At 42.7% G+C, this 17,241-nt stretch overlaps 2 protein-coding genes across 2 annotated transcripts; both read left to right on the top strand.

Moving 5' to 3' along the window:
• Positions 1 to 758: 758 nt before the first annotated feature.
• On the top strand, positions 759 to 7,387 carry hsc70 (heat shock cognate 70). The gene is made up of 9 exons (XM_084336970.1): positions 759 to 873; positions 3,519 to 3,724; positions 4,304 to 4,509; positions 4,617 to 4,769; positions 4,856 to 5,411; positions 5,771 to 5,973; positions 6,158 to 6,356; positions 6,655 to 6,887; positions 7,059 to 7,387. The coding sequence occupies exons 2-9, from the start codon at positions 3,520 to 3,522 to the stop codon at positions 7,269 to 7,271; spliced, it is 1,968 nt and encodes a 655-aa protein (XP_084193096.1). The 5' UTR covers positions 759 to 873; position 3,519; the 3' UTR covers positions 7,272 to 7,387.
• Positions 7,388 to 9,171: 1,784 nt separating this feature from the next.
• Positions 9,172 to 17,240, top strand: LOC311246216 (chymotrypsin-like protease CTRL-1; the record flags this gene model as incomplete). The annotated part of the gene is made up of 7 exons (XM_084336337.1): positions 9,172 to 9,217; positions 10,164 to 10,267; positions 11,171 to 11,250; positions 11,384 to 11,465; positions 13,357 to 13,537; positions 15,213 to 15,340; positions 17,079 to 17,240. The coding sequence occupies 7 exons, from the start codon at positions 9,172 to 9,174 to the stop codon at positions 17,238 to 17,240; spliced, it is 783 nt and encodes a 260-aa protein (XP_084192463.1).
• Between the last annotated feature and the right edge of the window lies 1 nt (position 17,241).

Raw genomic sequence — 17,241 nt, 5'->3', positions numbered from 1 at the left:
CTTGCTGAGTTTGTTATTTGAACCGAAGAGAATGGACTCTGTTTTGCCCATGTGTAATGATAGTTTGTTATCAGCGAGCCATATGCAGATTCTGCCTAGTTCCGAGCTGAGGGTTTTTTCAACCTGTAACTTGTTCTTGTCAGAGACCAGCAGGGCTGAGTCGTCCGCAAACAGGAACAAGTTGCAGTCACAAGCTGACGACATGTCATTTGCATAAATTAGGAACAGTAGCGGTCCTAGTATGCTTCCTTGTGGAACACCACAGCTCACTGTGAGGGGGGGGGGGGGTTTAACTATTTAACGTATCACTATGGAACAGAACGGTTAACTATTTAACGTATCACTATGGAACAGAAAGGTTAACTATTTAATGTAATTGGTTATGCATATCTGGCTGGTATGTGCCTTCTCTGATCCATGTGTAAATAGTTATCTACAGTCTGCCTACCACTTATCACACAGCCTAAAATAGAGAGCATGTGAACAACATTATCTACACGTCTACGACCTGCTAAAGAGAGAAATAACAGACAGACTGTATTAATTTACTTTTTAATTTAAATAAAATTGCTCTCTGCCCTGCTACAGTGTCAGAGCACCAGGGAAGACCACCCCCCCCCCCCCCCCCCCCCCTCCAACATCTGACATGTCTAGAACCTTCTCTGGAGTGGGTCACCTGACTCCCTAATGGAATCTTTCTGAGACTGCTGCTCTTTATACACCGGGGAGCGGAGACACTCGCCCTCTTTAGTCTGTCAGCCAGGAGAGGGACAGGAGCGCTGCGTTGGGACTCCAGACACAGCCAGTGTGGGAGCGAAAAAAACGAAACAGAACTTTAATTCAGTAAACTCTTTGCACATCTGACAGAGCAAGGTAACCCCTTTTCTAAAGAAGCATTGCGGTCTGCCTGGCTTCACGAGTCTGTCTTGCTTGCTGCTTTAAGAGCGTGATTGTCAAAATAAAAATTTCCAAAATAAGAGAGGCTTGCATGCTTCCAAACTGTATGACACGAGGGGCATGAGGCAAATCCCTCTGAACTAGCATACTGTTCAGTGACTGTCCACACACACGACAAGATGGTTGTATGTGCTTTTCTGAAGTAATGTCTATGTCACAAAAGTGTTCAGGCTAGATTGTGTGTGATATTCCTTTGCATGATCTTCTCTACAATGTACAACGCACCAACATATGTCTAATTTTGTCACACACTACAGATTATGTTAAATATATATATATTTAATATATATATATATATATATTTCATTTATAATTTTTTTTATATATTGATGTTCCGCATGAAAAGGTTCAAAAGATATTCTTGATAAGCCAAAAGATAAATGAGCACAGAACACAGTTTCTTATCAGATTTACAAGACAGGATAGGCCTATAACACGTAGTGTTTGCAGTAGATGTGGTGGGTAGGTGGGAGTAGCAGAAGAAAACCCAAGTCAGTACTTTCTGCCATGTGTTACACAACTAGATAATACGCCACCATTCAGCCATTTTGAATAGCTTAGCTCTGGCTGTTCATGAAAACAAAGGCCTCAGTTTTGACCGTCAGACTAGGACATTTGACAGTAGATTTGCGCAATATGATCACAATTCGTCGAAGATACTGTATGATGCTCTCTAAATTATTTTAAACAATCGAGAAAGGATCGGTGTCCATCTTGTTTGCAGTGGCTCCTTGTAAACGTAATTTTGATGGGAGAAAAAACACTTTCTAGGTTCCTTATTTCAGCGGAGGCTATGAGGAGCAGTTTCTGTACCAGTGATCCTTAAAATGTACATATTACAGAAAATTGGTTTTGCCTAATCAAACATTACACAGGCACTGTGGGGAAATTAAATAGATAGCCTACTCCTTGCCAATTGACCAGATGTTTGTAGACTTCAGATTAACAAGCCTAAACAAGCTGTTCGGAATTATTAGCATTTGTGATGTCAAATTTAGATTTGGAATACTATTTTTGAGAGAGGGGGGGGGGGCATATCAAACATCTTCCACAGATCCAAGTAAGTCATATATAACTGTTGAAAAGATCCATAACATCCCCTTTAAATGATCACTGTCTTTGTACATCGCCTTCCATTCATCTCCACGTGAGCACAGTAGATTGAGACTTATTATTTTAAGCGCTGTAGCAATAAGGAGTCAGCTGTCGGAAAATAGCCAGTGATTACTGTTCTTGTGTCGGCCCCATCATTTCTCATTAGCCTGACTATGACACTGGAGCGTTATGTTCCTAAAGGAGGGGGTGGAGAGGGTATACGGGAGGACAGCGTGAGATAGAGACCCATCTTTTGGCTTTGGTGGCATGCTGGTGGCCTTAATGCTTCAAGTGTCATGTGCTGGTTTGGAGCGCCACACTACAGCTGGCACTGTGCCATTCCAGGGAACACTTGGAACAGCTGAGCCCAGCATAGAGCTAGCTTGGGTTTCACGTGGCAGTCCATATGTGCCTATGTTCCATACCCTTACTAGTTACACTGCTGGCCAGTATGACTACTACCATACTGTGCACATGCACGTGTGCAGTCGTGCATGCGCACTCGTACTTAATTTTGTTTCATTTAATTTAAACAGATTTAATTAACACTTGTGAAGGCCCAGAGGTTTCCCTCGTTTACAGTGACGAAAAAGACTGTCATAAATAGCAGCGTTTCAAATCACAACAACATGTCGAGGAAGAAGGAGGACAAACAAAGAAATCAACTAAAACAGGTTCAACTTGATGAGACAAGTGGTTGGAGATCAAGGTCCTGAACTCTGCAACAGAGGGGAGAACATCAATCTTTAGAGTGCGTCAGCGGTCATTCCACAAGCTATAGGGGCATCAGATGAAAATGCCATTTGTACCTTAGGTAAACCCAGCAATTGTATTCTATGCTTTTATCCACCAATGATAGACATGACCATAATACCAGACTGATTGATTGATTGATTGAAAACTTTATTAACAGATTGCAGAATGGGTACAATATAGTACAGCTCCATACACACAATTGTTAAGGGGATGCAGACCAGAGAAAGACTTTCATCTTGTTTACATCAGGGTCCTCCATTTTCAATTCATCATAACATATATGACATACACGACATACATTTCAACAATGTTGGAACAACAACTCTAAGAAACATAAATAAGATAATATAAGATATTCCTTCATTGATCCCCTTGGGGAAATTCAGGCATCATAGTAGCATGGGGAGGAGGGGTACAGGTAATATAGAAGACATAAATACAGGCAATACAATTATAGTACAGTAGAAAGGTAAAAACAGGCAGTGTAAACAATATAATTAACTCTGAATATACGCATCAGAGCGAGTAGGCAGTGTGATCAAAGGTGCAGGTGAGGGTCTGTATGCCCTATCAGTTATATTATACATTACAATAAATATGGTTACAATAAACAGTAGAATCTAAATATATACTATGAGCAATAAATTATATATCTGTTGGATGCACTGATCTGGATTTCAAGTATTGATTTGTTCCTTTTGTTCATGTAGCATGTCGAAAGGACCAGCAGTAGGCATAGACCTGGGCACCACATATTCCTGTGTTGGCATTTTCCAGCATGGCAAAGTGGAGATCATTGCCAATGACCAGGGCAATAGGACCACTCCCAGCTATGTGGCCTTCACCGACACCGAGAGGCTGATTGGAGATGCTGCCAAGAACCAAGTGGCAATGAACCCCACCAACACTGTGTTCGGTAAGCCCTGGCAGCATACTGTCTACCGCAGTCTGCCAATAGTAGTAGACCTGTGAGAGGATTTGAGGCACCGTTTCAGTGAATGCAGAGTTTTATTATTATTATTAATAATAATAATAATAATAATAATAATAATAATAATAATAATAATAATAATAATAATAATAATAATAATAATAATAATAATAATAATAATAATAATAATAATAATAATAATAATAATAATAATAATAATAATAATAATAATAATGATAATGATACACTTGATTTGTATAGCACCTTTCATACAAGAAGTGCTTAACAGCAGTAATATAAAACAAAATGAGCATAAAATTGGCATAATTATAGACAGGCATAACATTAGCAGATAATTGACATTAAAAGCTCTCGATTTTCTTCAATAGATTTCTGTTATTAAAATCTATTAAAAAACATGAAAAGTGCACTTTTGCCTTAATGTGATTAAGGAGGAGCGGGGTCTGTTACCAACTTCAAATCACTTTGCATCTCTTCCAGGCAAAACTATTAACTTTACACTCTTATTTTTTCTCTTTTCTTTTCCTTAACGCTATACTCCAGATGCTAAGCGTCTGATTGGTCGTAAGTTTGATGATGCTGTGGTGCAGTCGGACATGAAGCACTGGCCCTTCACGGTTATAAGTGACGGAGGCAAACCCAAGATGGAGGTGGAGTACAAGGGTGAGCTTAAGAGCTTCTTCCCCGAGGAGGTGTCCTCCATGGTCCTTACCAAGATGAAGGAGATCTCTGAAGCCTATCTCGGCAAGGTAGGGTCCCACCGCCAACGGAAAGAGCATATTCATATGTTTCTTCACATTCCTTCGTTTTAGTTGATACCACTAGTTTAATCCAAAGGGTCTTGTGATCTCTCCAGACAGTGTCAAATGCAGTCGTCACAGTTCCTGCTTACTTCAACGACTCCCAGCGCCAAGCCACCAAAGACGCCGGAATCATTTCTGGACTTAATGTGTTGCGTATCATCAATGAGCCCACAGCTGCAGCCATTGCATATGGCTTGGACAAGAAGGTATGAGACCAACCTTTGCAATACAGTCCAACTTATTGTATTCATTTTTCTTCACCTGTTAATAATGGTCTGCTTAATTTATCCAGGTTGGTGGTGAGCGCAATGTCCTTATATTTGACCTTGGCGGCGGTACCTTTGATGTGTCTATTCTGACCATTGAGGACGGCATATTCGAGGTCAAGTCCACAGCTGGTGACACTCACCTGGGCGGCGAGGACTTTGACAACCGCATGGTCAGCCACTTCATTGCCGAGTTCAAGCGCAAGTTCAAGAAGGACATCATCAGCAACAAGCGTGCCGTGCGTCGCCTGCGCACAGCCTGCGAGCGCGCCAAGCGCACCCTCTCCAGCAGCACCCAGGCCAGCATCGAGATCGACTCTCTCTACGAGGGTACCGACTTCTACACTTCCATCACCAGAGCCCGCTTTGAGGAACTCAATGCGGAACTGTTCCGTGGAACCTTGGAGCCTGTGGAGAAATCCCTGAGAGATGCTAAGATGGATAAGGCTCAGGTCCATGACATCGTCCTGGTGGGCGGCTCCACACGTATCCCCAAGATTCAGAAGTTGCTGCAAGACTTCTTCAACGGCCGTGACCTCAACAAGAGCATCAACCCTGATGAAGCTGTGGCTTATGGTGCTGGTGCGTATTTCCCATCTTCTGACGATTTCCTCAATCAGAATGATTAAAACACAAGTTAAATCTTTACCGGGGCGACAGTGGCTCGGGAGGTAGAGCCGTCATCTGGTAACCCAGAGTTTCCCGTTTCGATTCCCACTCCTCCCGGGCAGCATGTCGAAGTGTCCTTGGGCAAGACGCTTAACCCCTAATTGCTCCCGATGAGCAGGTTGGCACCTTGCATGGTTGCCTCCGCCTTCGGTGTGTGAATGTGTGAGTGACTGGGTAAAATGGGAGGAAGAAATTTGGATAAAAGCGCTATATAAATGCACCATTTACAAGTTTTATATCAAGGTTTTTAAATGATCAACTATCGTCTACAGCTGTGCAGGCAGCCATTTTGGCTGGTGATAAGTCCGAGAACGTGCAGGACTTGCTGCTGCTGGACGTCACCCCCCTGTCCCTGGGTATCGAGACGGCTGGAGGAGTTATGACTACCCTCATCAAGAGGAACACCACCATTCCTACCAAGCAGACGCAGACCTTCACCACCTATTCAGACAACCAGCCTGGTGTGCTCATTCAGGTATATAGGGCAATAAGCCAGGCAAAACTGAGAAATAGTATCTTTCATTCCCAACATATTATATGAATGAATGCATATGACACTTAGTGCTCGTACATCCAAAGCTATGTACACATGATGGTAGCTTGCACTGTTTTGGTCTTCTCACAGATGTTTTGATCTGTGTTTTGTGTATTTTTCTCAGGTGTATGAGGGTGAGAGAGCCATGACCAAAGACAATAACCTCCTGGGCAAGTTTGAGCTGGTTGGTATTCCACCTTCCCCCAGGGGCGTCCCTCAGATTGAGGTGACCTTTGACATTGATGCCAATGGCATCCTCAATGTTTCTGCAGTGGACAAGAGCACTGGCAAGGAGAACAAGATCACCATCACCAATGACAAAGGTAGGCTACGTAGTGTTGTGCATTTTCAATCTGAAGGTTTTTAAGATTTGGTTGTTTATGCCTCTTGTTCTGTGGATTTTCTTAATGGAGATTTTACAAGCACAGAGGTGAAACCCATTAAAATGGTAGGCACAGTACACCATTAAATGATTGCTCATTTGATTTGAATTATTATCATTTGATTAAAGTTAAAATGATAATGTTTTTGTAGTGTTATTAGTTGCCATTAGTTAAATAGAAAGGCTTAAAATTATACAAAACTGCACACATGAGGGAAAGTAATGTCGACCTCTTACAGGACGCCTGTCCAAGGAGGACATTGAGCGCATGGTGCAGGAGGCGGACCAGTACAAGGTGGAGGACGAGGCCCAGAGAGAGAAGGTCACGGCCAAGAACGCGCTGGAATCCCTGGCCTTCAACATGAAGAGCACCGTGGACGACGAGAAGCTCCAGGACAAGATCAGCCCTGAGGACAAGAAGACCATCGTCGAGAAGTGCAACGAGGTCATCGGCTGGCTGGACAAGAACCAGGTGAAAGAAACTAGAGACGGAGGAAAGGGCTTTCTTGCTAAACACAGATGAGCCAATTCCTCTTTTTAATATTGTGAAAACAAGGTCCTCTACTTCCCCTTTCTGTCTTCCACACAACGTACCAATTACAACTCTTCCTTTACACACTTCCCCTTATCTCCATCTACGTAGACGGCGGAGAAGGAAGAGTACGAGCACCAGCAAAAGGAGCTGGAGAAGGTGTGCAACCCCATCATCACCAAGCTGTACCAGGGGGGTGAGGGCATGCCAGGAGGCATGCCGGGAGGAATGCCAGGAGGCATGCCGGGAGGAATGCCAGGAGGCATGCCCGGTGGAGCGGGAGGTGGCTCCTCCTCTGGTCCAACCATCGAGGAGGTCGACTAAGCGCTCCGCTGACATCATCGTCTCAGATCCCAACCGTAACCATCAGCAACAATCTAGGCTTTAAACCATTGGCGTATGGACTGTGAAATGTTGAAAACCTGTCTCTCTCTCACACACACACACACACACACACACACACACACACACACACACACACACACACACACACACACACACACACACACACACACACACACACACACACACACACACACACACACACACACACACACACACACACACACACACACACACACACACACACACACACACACACACACACACACACACACACACACACACACACACACACACACACACACACACACACACACACACACACACACACAACCCCAATGTGCAACCACATCAGACAAGTACAAGGCCTCTCTTTAGTGTTGAGAACTCACTCGTTTCTTCATGATTAACAGTGCATCTCTCTTCATCTCTCAGCATTGAATCAATAAAAACACTAATGGGATTCTTGATTTCTCTATTGCAGCCCCCCCCCCCCCCGCTCTTTGTTGCTTTGCACTATAATTTAGTTTCACCCCTTTCAGGCAGAGCATTAAAACCATCTTTATCTCCTAAACCACCCTTTCCTGTTGTGAGAACCTGGGTCTGACGAAGTGTGAAGATTAGTCATTTGTTACTGGTTTGTGGATGAGGTTAACACAGGATGTTCCGCTGTCAGATCAATCACGTGCACAGAACAACCGTGCAAAAGGTGACGGTAGTTTTGTGGCAGCCGCAGCTTCCCCTACTAGGCCCTGCTCGCACGTGAAAAACAGAGAGGTGTATGAGGTATGGACTAAAGGCCAAAGGAAATTCATAATCAACTAAAACCCCTTGGTATAGAATATTATCCCACTGACAACTGAAATTTATACAGATAATAATGAAATAGAATATTGATTGCCATTTATGGTGAATGAATTGTGGGTTCAGGTACGTCTCCACTTGAAACCAATATTAGTGGGCTACTGCTATTGAGTGGCAATGGTGCTTTATGAGAGAACATTGCTATTTGAAATTGTGATGTTTGCTTGGAGATATGAAAATAGAAAAAAGCTCAAAACTACAATCATGTCAGAAAAATCACATTTAAAGTGATGTTGCTGGTTTCTGCTCATAAACTGTTAAAAAGTTAAGTTAAAATTATAATTCTGTCTCAATAAAAACAAAGATGATGATGAATCATTCCCCTGCCTAAACATACTAAATTAGTAGGCTGAAAAACTGAAAAAGGTTTTCTTCCTGTGGTCAGAACGGTTATGTAAAGCCTGAGTTGACCCTCTGTTAGTGTCATGAAATAATATCAACAGGCAGTATTTCACTGAGCTGTATTGGATATTTCCTGGAATAAATCTTCCTAATAAATTAGCTTTATTTTTTGGTGGAGTGTTTCTTTAATATCTGAAAAAAACTAAGCATTTTTTCCAAAAAAATTATATACAATATGAACTTTAGTTATTGGCATGTAAACTATGGCAGGTATCGTCCCATGTCTTTTTCACTCTCTATGTTGATCAAAAATTAAAAAAAATAGCAGATATGGTGTACATGAACATAATACGTACTATGAAGGCCATGTCTACAGAACAGATGGAGCAGATATCTGGGGTCATTGCATCTTGTTGACTCAGAAACCGAGTTGTGTTGACTTGTTTGCAATTAGCCCTGAGTGAGAGTTGATTCGTAGATATGTCTGGGCACTGGAGAAAGGTCTCAGCTGCTCGACAGCGGACATTTGACCACTCGATTCCCAGCCCATATCAGACCTGGGTGGCGACTCAAAGGTGAAGGACAGATGTAGCTCAGGGTCACGTGTGGCGCACAGGTATAATAGCTGGGTGCCCGGAGAGGCTGGGACACAAGAAGGTGAAGCACAGTCTACATCATGCTCTGGATAGTCAGTTGTCTTGCTCTGGTGGCCTCAGTGCTGGGTAAGTGAGTGGCACGCTGGTATGTTTGGTTTCAACATGGGGAGAAGGGGGGGGGGCACTTTAAGCGGGGGGGGGTCCTCCCCCAGGAAATGTTTTGCTTCGATACCTGCATTCTGGTGTACTTTTCTGCACCAATTTGTGCCTTTCCTGCAACAATTTATGGTGGAAATGTCTTTATTTACATAAAGGAACATTCAGGTACCCGCTATAGCTAAACTGTACCTTAAGGCAAAAGAAAGACTAGCTAACGTTCATATTCATCCGTAGACACTAGCCCCTTTCGTGACTGTGATGCAGCCTTGCTTGAATACGCAGTCACTGATTCGACGGTAGTAGCCAGGTTAATGTGCACCATCAAGCACTGGTTAAAAACGAGCGGTTGGTCCAAAATATATCAGATATAAATTTCAACGGTACTCACCGTTGCATTAGGGTTTCACACACAACAGCGGGGGGGGGGGGGGGTTTGAAAGCTTGGCGTTGCTAATAAACATTTTAAATCATTTTTATAAACGAGTAAAAAAATCACTGAGCTAGCCTTGGCTAAAATGGCTGCTTCCGCATTTTGACGCAGGAGCGCTGTGATTGCTGGGCGCACCAGGCATGTGACAAAGCAGCCAGCAATCACAGCGCTCCTGTGTCAAAATGCGGAAGCAGCCATTTTAGCCAAGGCTAGCTCAGTGATTTTTTTTACTCGTTTATAAAAATGATTTTAAATGTTTATTAGCAACGCCGAGCTTTCAAACCCGATGAGCAGGTCAGCACCTTGCATGGTTGCCTAGGCCGTCGGTGTGTGAATGTGTGAGTGAATGGGTAAAAATGTGAGGAAGAAAATTGTAAAGCGCTTTGGATAAAAGCTCTATATAAATGCACCATTTACCGTTTTAACTGTGCAGTTGGGCCAAAGATACTCTAACCTATGAAGTGTCTCATGGCTTGGTCTCAGGGTGCGGAGTGCCAGCCATTAGGCCCCAAGTGAGCGGCTACAACAAGATTGTGAATGGTGAGAACGCCGTCTCTGGGTCCTGGCCCTGGCAGGTGTCCCTCCAGGTAAACTACCCAACACACACACACACACGCACGCACACATGCATGCATGCGCATGCACACACACACACACGCACACGCACGCACGCACGCACGCAAGCAGAACATTCTCAGAAAAGTATTTTCCACTGATCAGTGTGGTTTTACCAATAAGGGTAGCACTTTACATTTACAAATTAGTTCTACATTATTTATAACTCATTATCAACATTGTTTGTACTTGATTTGTTCATCATTAAATAATGTTGTTTAATGTGTAGTAACACATTTGTAAATAGCATCTGCAAATGATTTATAGATGCTTTATGAATGTCTTAACAAATCTTTTGTTGAACATGAAAAATAAATGGAGATACAGTATAGTAGTTTTTTCATATCCATTTTTCAAAGCATCTACAAATGCGTTACTACACATTAAACAACATTATTTAATGATGAACAAATCAAGTACAAACAATGTTGATAATGAGTTATAAATAATGTAGAACTAATCTGTAAATGTTATACAAATATAGTTATAAATGATTTAATAATCATTTATGAATGTTTATAAATAGTTTGTTCATGATTAGTCCATTATCCACTAATGCGTTATAAATACTTTGTAAATGTTATACAAATATAGTTATAAATGATTTAATAATCATTTATGAATGTATATAAATGGTTTGTTCATGATTAGTTCATTATCTACAAATACCTTATAAATGTATTATAACAGGGTGTTATTATAAAGTGCTACCCAGTATCCTAATTTGGTCCCGACTCCCACTTCTACATATCTCCACACAGACACACACACCCCCACACACACACACACACCCCCACACACACACACACACACACACACACACACACACACACACACACACACACAGAGGTTAACCCCCGACCCTCTCCCCACAGGACGGCAGTGGGTTCCACTTCTGCGGAGGATCTCTGATCAACCAGTACTGGGTCGTCACAGCTGCTCACTGCCGCGTGACGTGAGTAATCCCTCCACCTGACCTCCACTATAATATTGTATTCAGATAAAGGAGGAGTCCTATATGGATCCCCGACTACTAACAATCTCTGTCGCTTTTCCCCCACCCCTCTTCTGTTCCACCCCCCCCCCAGTCCTGGCCGCCATCGTGTCATCCTGGGAGAGCATGATCGCCAGTCCAACGGTGAACAGCTTCAGGTCAAATCCATCTCCAGGGTAAGAGAATAGCCAATTCTTTGAAACCTCCCAGGACCAAAGCTCCGTACTGTGGGAGATTGGGGCCTTCTGCTCGGCTGCTCCAGTCTGTGGGGTGCTCTCCCATCTGAGGACACCACAGACTGTGGATGCCTTTAAAAAATCTGTTGTATTAAAGGAAAACTCCAACATTTTGGGAAATTAGCTTATTTAACATCTTCCCTGGAGTTAGACAAGAAGATACATACCTTTTTGGTCTCTGTGCGTGCATTTAGCTTTGGGAACAGTCGCTCCGTTAGCGTAGCTTAGCTTCATCACTGGAAGTGGGGGAGATCCGGAGCTTCATCACTGGAAGTGGGGGAGATCCGGAGCCTGACGTTCCCTTACACTGTATACAGTCACGAAATACACTCCAAATACAACTCCAAAACGTTCATGTAAACATGTTGTGACCTGTGTATTCACCATGTGGAGAAATAAAAAATAATTGAATTAGACAATTACGTTTTATAAGCAAATATACTCGGAACTATTTTTTGCCTAACCACTCCTCTGGGCGCAGTGATTTCAGTGCTACCTGCTATTTTTTTTTTTTTTTTTTTTTTTTTTTTAAATAAATCTCAAGGCCCCCCCTGTCATGCCTCTGCGCCCCCATTGGGGGGCGCGCCCCCCACTTTGAGAAACACTGCATTAGGCAATGCAATTCAATAAATGCAAATCATTAATTATGATGATTTCTTCTCAGGAAATTTCCAGGCCAAGTGACATTGCGATTGCGGTACAGCTATACATGAATTTCTATTCAACCCAAATGTAAATTCTGACATAGGAAGACTTAGCCCCTTTTGTGACTGTGATGCACGCCAACAAGGTTTGGCCGAGTGAATCCACAGTCCCTTGCTCCTCAATAGGAAACCACCCTATTTTAACTCTGAAGAACTGGTCCGACGCGAACCGTTCGTTATACAAGTATCACAGAGACATTTCAAAGGTACTCACAGTTGCACGAGGGTCTTGGACAGAGAACGGCAATGGTTTGAAAGCTCGGCGTTGCTAATAAACATTTAAAATATTTTTTATAAACTGGTCAACACCGCTCAAAATGGCTTTAGCTGCCTGATGCGCCTGCGCTGTGATCACCGGATGCCGGAAATAAAGCTGTGTTGACCAGTTTATAAAAATTATTTAAAATGTTTATTAGCAACGCCGAGCTTTCAAACCATTGCCGTTCTCTGTCCAAGACTGTGAGTACCATTGAAATATCTCTGCGATACTTGTATAACGAACGTTTTGCGTCGGACCAGTTCTTCAGAGTTAAAATAGGGTGGTTTCCTATTGAGGAGCAAGGTACTGTGGATTCACTCGGCCAAACCTTGTTGGCGTGCATCACAGTCACAAAAGGGGCTAAGGAAGACTTTCCTAGAAACCCTGAAGCCACTGCAGGACTGTCAATCAATACTGATTTGTGAAGCAGTTGTATTCTTAGCCAGCATTTTAAATCCACATCTAATCTCAATACTGAAATTCAAACAACGTAGAAGCCATGTCTAAAGACATTAGAAAAACAAGTAGTGCAAATTTACACATTATATAATTGCACTACCTCTTCTACCCCATTTTGCATTACATTTTTTGCATTTTGTACATTTCTAGCTTTATATATTGTATATTTTGTATAGTGTTTGATCTTTATCCTTTAACTTTTTTTTTTTTTACTGTATGAAGCACACTCGAAACAAAACTTGAACGTGAAACATTTCAAGTTCAACATTTCAATTCATTTTGACCCCCTTTTTGGGCCTATGTTTGGATATCCTGGCCCGACGGCCAATAATATGGCTAACATGGTTTGCTGCGGGTTAGTTCAGTCAACTCGTGTAACCTGTGTCTCATCCCCTTGCTCTCTGCACAGGCCATCACCCACCCCTACTACAACAGGCAAAACTTCAACAATGACGTCACCCTGCTGAAGCTGTCCTCCCCCGCACAGATGACATCCCGCGTGTCCTCCGTGTGCCTGGCCTCGTCCAGCACCAGCATCCCCTCGGGAGCCAGCTGTGTGACCACCGGCTGGGGCAAGACCGGCCAGAGCTGTAAGAGGACGACCGCTTTGGTTTGATCCAATCCGGAAATGGATTATAAGAAAAATATGCCTTCGTAAACTTTTATAGGGAAAATATAGTTTCTGCCCTCAGATATCATTACCTTACTCATTTCATGTTTTTTAATGCTATTATATGATGGATTACTGGTTGTCCAGTTTTTGGTAGACCCTATAAAACTCTTGTAAGATTTTGTATATATCTTTTCCATATAGGTTCATTTAAAAGAAGACAATAAGACGTCTATATGGTACATAGCTGTCTTAGGCTAGAATCTGGTTAAATTAGGTTTAAAAGTGAAAGTTTAGTAGACGTCTAGGTGACACCTAAATATACTAAATATGTAATAATGCTTGGGCTAGAAGTGGACTATATCTAGCCTTGACATAGCTGGACATTGAGAAATTGCAATTCAAATTATTTTAGCACAATATATGGACTTCAGTTGTGCATCTTACACATTTACAGTCATCTGTGTGATATTATAAATATGTACTAATAATGAATTAAACAGCTTGGCCTAAAGGTGGTCTATATTAAAAGGAACACGCCAACATTTTGGGAAATTAGCTTACCGTCTTGCAGAGAGAGACAAGAAGATAGATACCAGTTTCCTCTCTGTGCGTTCAGTAGAAAGCTGCAGGCTGCATGTTAGCCTAGCTCAGTGGTTCCCAAAGTCGGGGTCGCGACCCAAAGGTGGGCCGCGAGATGATATAATATAAAAAATTTAAAAAAAGGCCACTGAACTTAGAAGCAGGCCAGGACAGTGTTTCTAGTTGTATTCAAAAATTATATTCTATTGTATTCTAAAATTTGACTATATGGTTTTATATTAACTTAATAAATAAACAAAAACGAAAAATCTACTTATTTCAACGAACATTTCAAACTAAATTACAGATTATGCACATAAAATGCTGAAAACAACCGAAGCAACAATAGTATTTTAATGAGGCTATTATTATTATCATTATTATTTTGCAACAAGTTAGCCCTCTCATAAATAGCACATATAAATGAATAACTAACTTGAACTAACTTAATAGGATTGAAGTGATATTTGGCTTAAAAAATCGGTCGCCTGGCAAAAAAAAAAAAAAAAAAGCCTGACGATGTGCATTGGGCCGCGGCTCTCTGACGCCTTATTTTCTGGGTCCCGGCCTGAAAAGTTTGGGAACCCCTGGCCTAGCTTAGTACATGGCCGGTTAGCCTAGGCATTATTCGGGAGAGGTGTTAGTTGGACAATGCCTAGGCTAACCGGCCATGTCTGGATCCATTCATTGTGCTAAGCTAGGCTAACATCCAGCCAGATAGATTTCTACTGAGCGCACAGAGAGGAGACTGGTATCTATCTTCTTGTCTTTCTCTGGAGAAGACGGTAAGCCAATGTCCCAAAATGTTGCCGTGTTCCTTTAAGCCTGACATATTCTGGGCTACATGGTGGCTATAGCCTCATCATCATTGAAATCGGGTCTAGTGCTCACTGGGATACATGCACACACACACACACACACACACAAAGTCACAGACATATGCATGGTGGTGCGCATGCAAGTATAGTCGCATCAGATTATTTTTTCACCAAGGAAAACAAGAATGTCCTATATGGGACATATCTACAGGACGTGTTTGTGTATAGTTACCCTCTCTCTCCTTGTGTTCTCAGCGAGCCCTCGCTACCTCCAGCAGGTCGCCCTGCCCCTGCTGAGCCCGGCTCAGTGCAAGCAATACTGGGGTCAGAAGATCACCGATGCCATGATCTGTGCTGGGGCATCTGGAGTGTCTTCCTGCCAGGTAACGCAATTCTTACACAAAACAATAGGATTTGATTCTTAGAATATTACTTTATTGTCAATGTACACAAGGTTATTTAAATGTGTCTTTTCGCGTATCCTCTTACACACAGTCCTCATATCCTTCCTGGTTACACACACACAGTCCTCATATCCCTCCTAGTTACACACAGTCCTCATATCCCTCCTAGTTACACACAGTCTTCATATCCCTCCTAGTTACACACAGTCCTCATATCTCTCCTAGTTACACACAGTCCTCATATCTCTCCTAGTTACACACAGTCCTCATATCCCTCCTAGTTACACACAGTCCTCATATCTCTCCTAGTTACACACAGTCCTCATATCCCTCCTGGTTACACACAGTCCTCATATCCCTCCTAGTTACACACAGTCTTCATATCCCTCCTGGTTACACATACACAGTCCTCATATCCCTCCTGGTTACACATACACAGTCCTCATATCCCTCCTAGTTACACACAGTCCTCATATCCTTCCTAGTTACACACAGTCCTCATATCCTTCCTAGTTACACACAGTCCTCATATCCCTCCTGGTTACACACAGTCCTCATATCCCTCCTAGTTACACACAGTCCTCATATCCCTCCTAGTTACACATGCAGACCTCATATGCCTCCTAGTTACACATACATGTACAGGTGACTAAACTGGGTATAAAATATATAAATTGGTACTACCGAGTGTAGTGCTAATCAGGTGTATGTACAGAGTTGTAATATAATATGTATAATAGGTATAAAGACTGTATACCTCAACATCCATGTTGACCAACCTAACTCAAACCTCACACCTGACTTCCTCTCCCTCCTCCCCTGACCTCTGCAACTCGTTTCTCCTCTCCTTCAATAACAAAATATCTCAAATCAACAGCTAGTTAGTGCAGCCTTTGACACAGTGTGTCACTCCATCCTCCTCCAAAGGCTGCACCAACTGGGTGTTGAGGGCACAGCACTTGACTGGTTTTCCTCCTACCTCACAGACACCAATTCATCTCCCTCTCCGACTAATAGTCGACTATCGGCAAATTTCGGCCAATCATAGTCGACTATCCAAATCCTTAGTCGGGGACAGCCCTATTATTATTATATAGTATCTACAGATATGTAAAAGGATATGTGCAGGTAAGTACAGACAGGTGTGGACAGATATATACGGTGAGAATAAATATACAGCATTATTGTAACAGAGTTGTGGGTTATATGCAGGTGGGTAAGTATATATAGAAGGATTATATGCAGGTATATTCAGGCAAATATGGATATATATATGCAGCAAATATAAATGTAAACATGTGGTATATACAGCACTGTTGTAGGGTAGTTAAAGGAACACGCCAACATTTTGGGAAATTAGCTTACCGTCTTCTCCAGAGAGAGACTAGACTAGAAGATAGATACCACTAGTTTCCTCTCTGTGCGTTCAGTAGAAAGGCTGCATGTTAGCCTAGCTTAGCACAATGAATGGAAGCGGACATGACCGGTTAGCCTTCGGGAGAGGTGTTAGTTGGACAATGCCTAGGCTAACCGGCCATGTCCGCTTCCATTCATTGTGCTAAGCTAGGCTAACGTGCAGCCAGATAGCTTTCTACTGGACGCACAGAGAGGAAACTGGTATCTGTCTTCTTGTCTCTCTCTGGAGAAGACGGTATTTACAGTATATTTACACTTAGCAGTATGTTCTAATTATCCCATTGTATTCCGTCTCTTCTAGGGCGACTCCGGTGGCCCTCTGGTCTGTGAGAACGGAGGAGTGTGGTCCCAGGTAGGAATCGTGTCCTGGGGCACTAGCAATTGCAACGTGCGGACCCCGGCGGTGTACGCCCGCGTGTCCTACCTGCGCGGCTGGATCGACCAGACCGTTGCCAACAACTGAA

This window comes from Notolepis coatsorum (genome assembly GCF_963971535.1).
Source record: "Notolepis coatsorum genome assembly, chromosome: 19".
Lineage (NCBI taxonomy): Eukaryota > Metazoa > Chordata > Actinopteri > Aulopiformes > Paralepididae > Notolepis > Notolepis coatsorum.
This window is presented reverse-complemented; position numbering and strand designations above follow the sequence as displayed.

Bases quoted from the DNA above. Each gene is read 5' to 3' on its own strand.
- hsc70 (XM_084336970.1), top strand. From the start codon at position 3,520: ATGTCGAAAGGACCAGCAGTAGGCATAGACCTGGGCACCACATATTCC. The intron at 5,974-6,157 runs GTATATAGGGCA...TATTTTTCTCAG, and splicing joins AGCCTGGTGTGCTCATTCAG to GTGTATGAGGGTGAGAGAGC. The intron at 6,888-7,058 runs GTGAAAGAAACT...CCATCTACGTAG, and splicing joins GCTGGCTGGACAAGAACCAG to ACGGCGGAGAAGGAAGAGTA.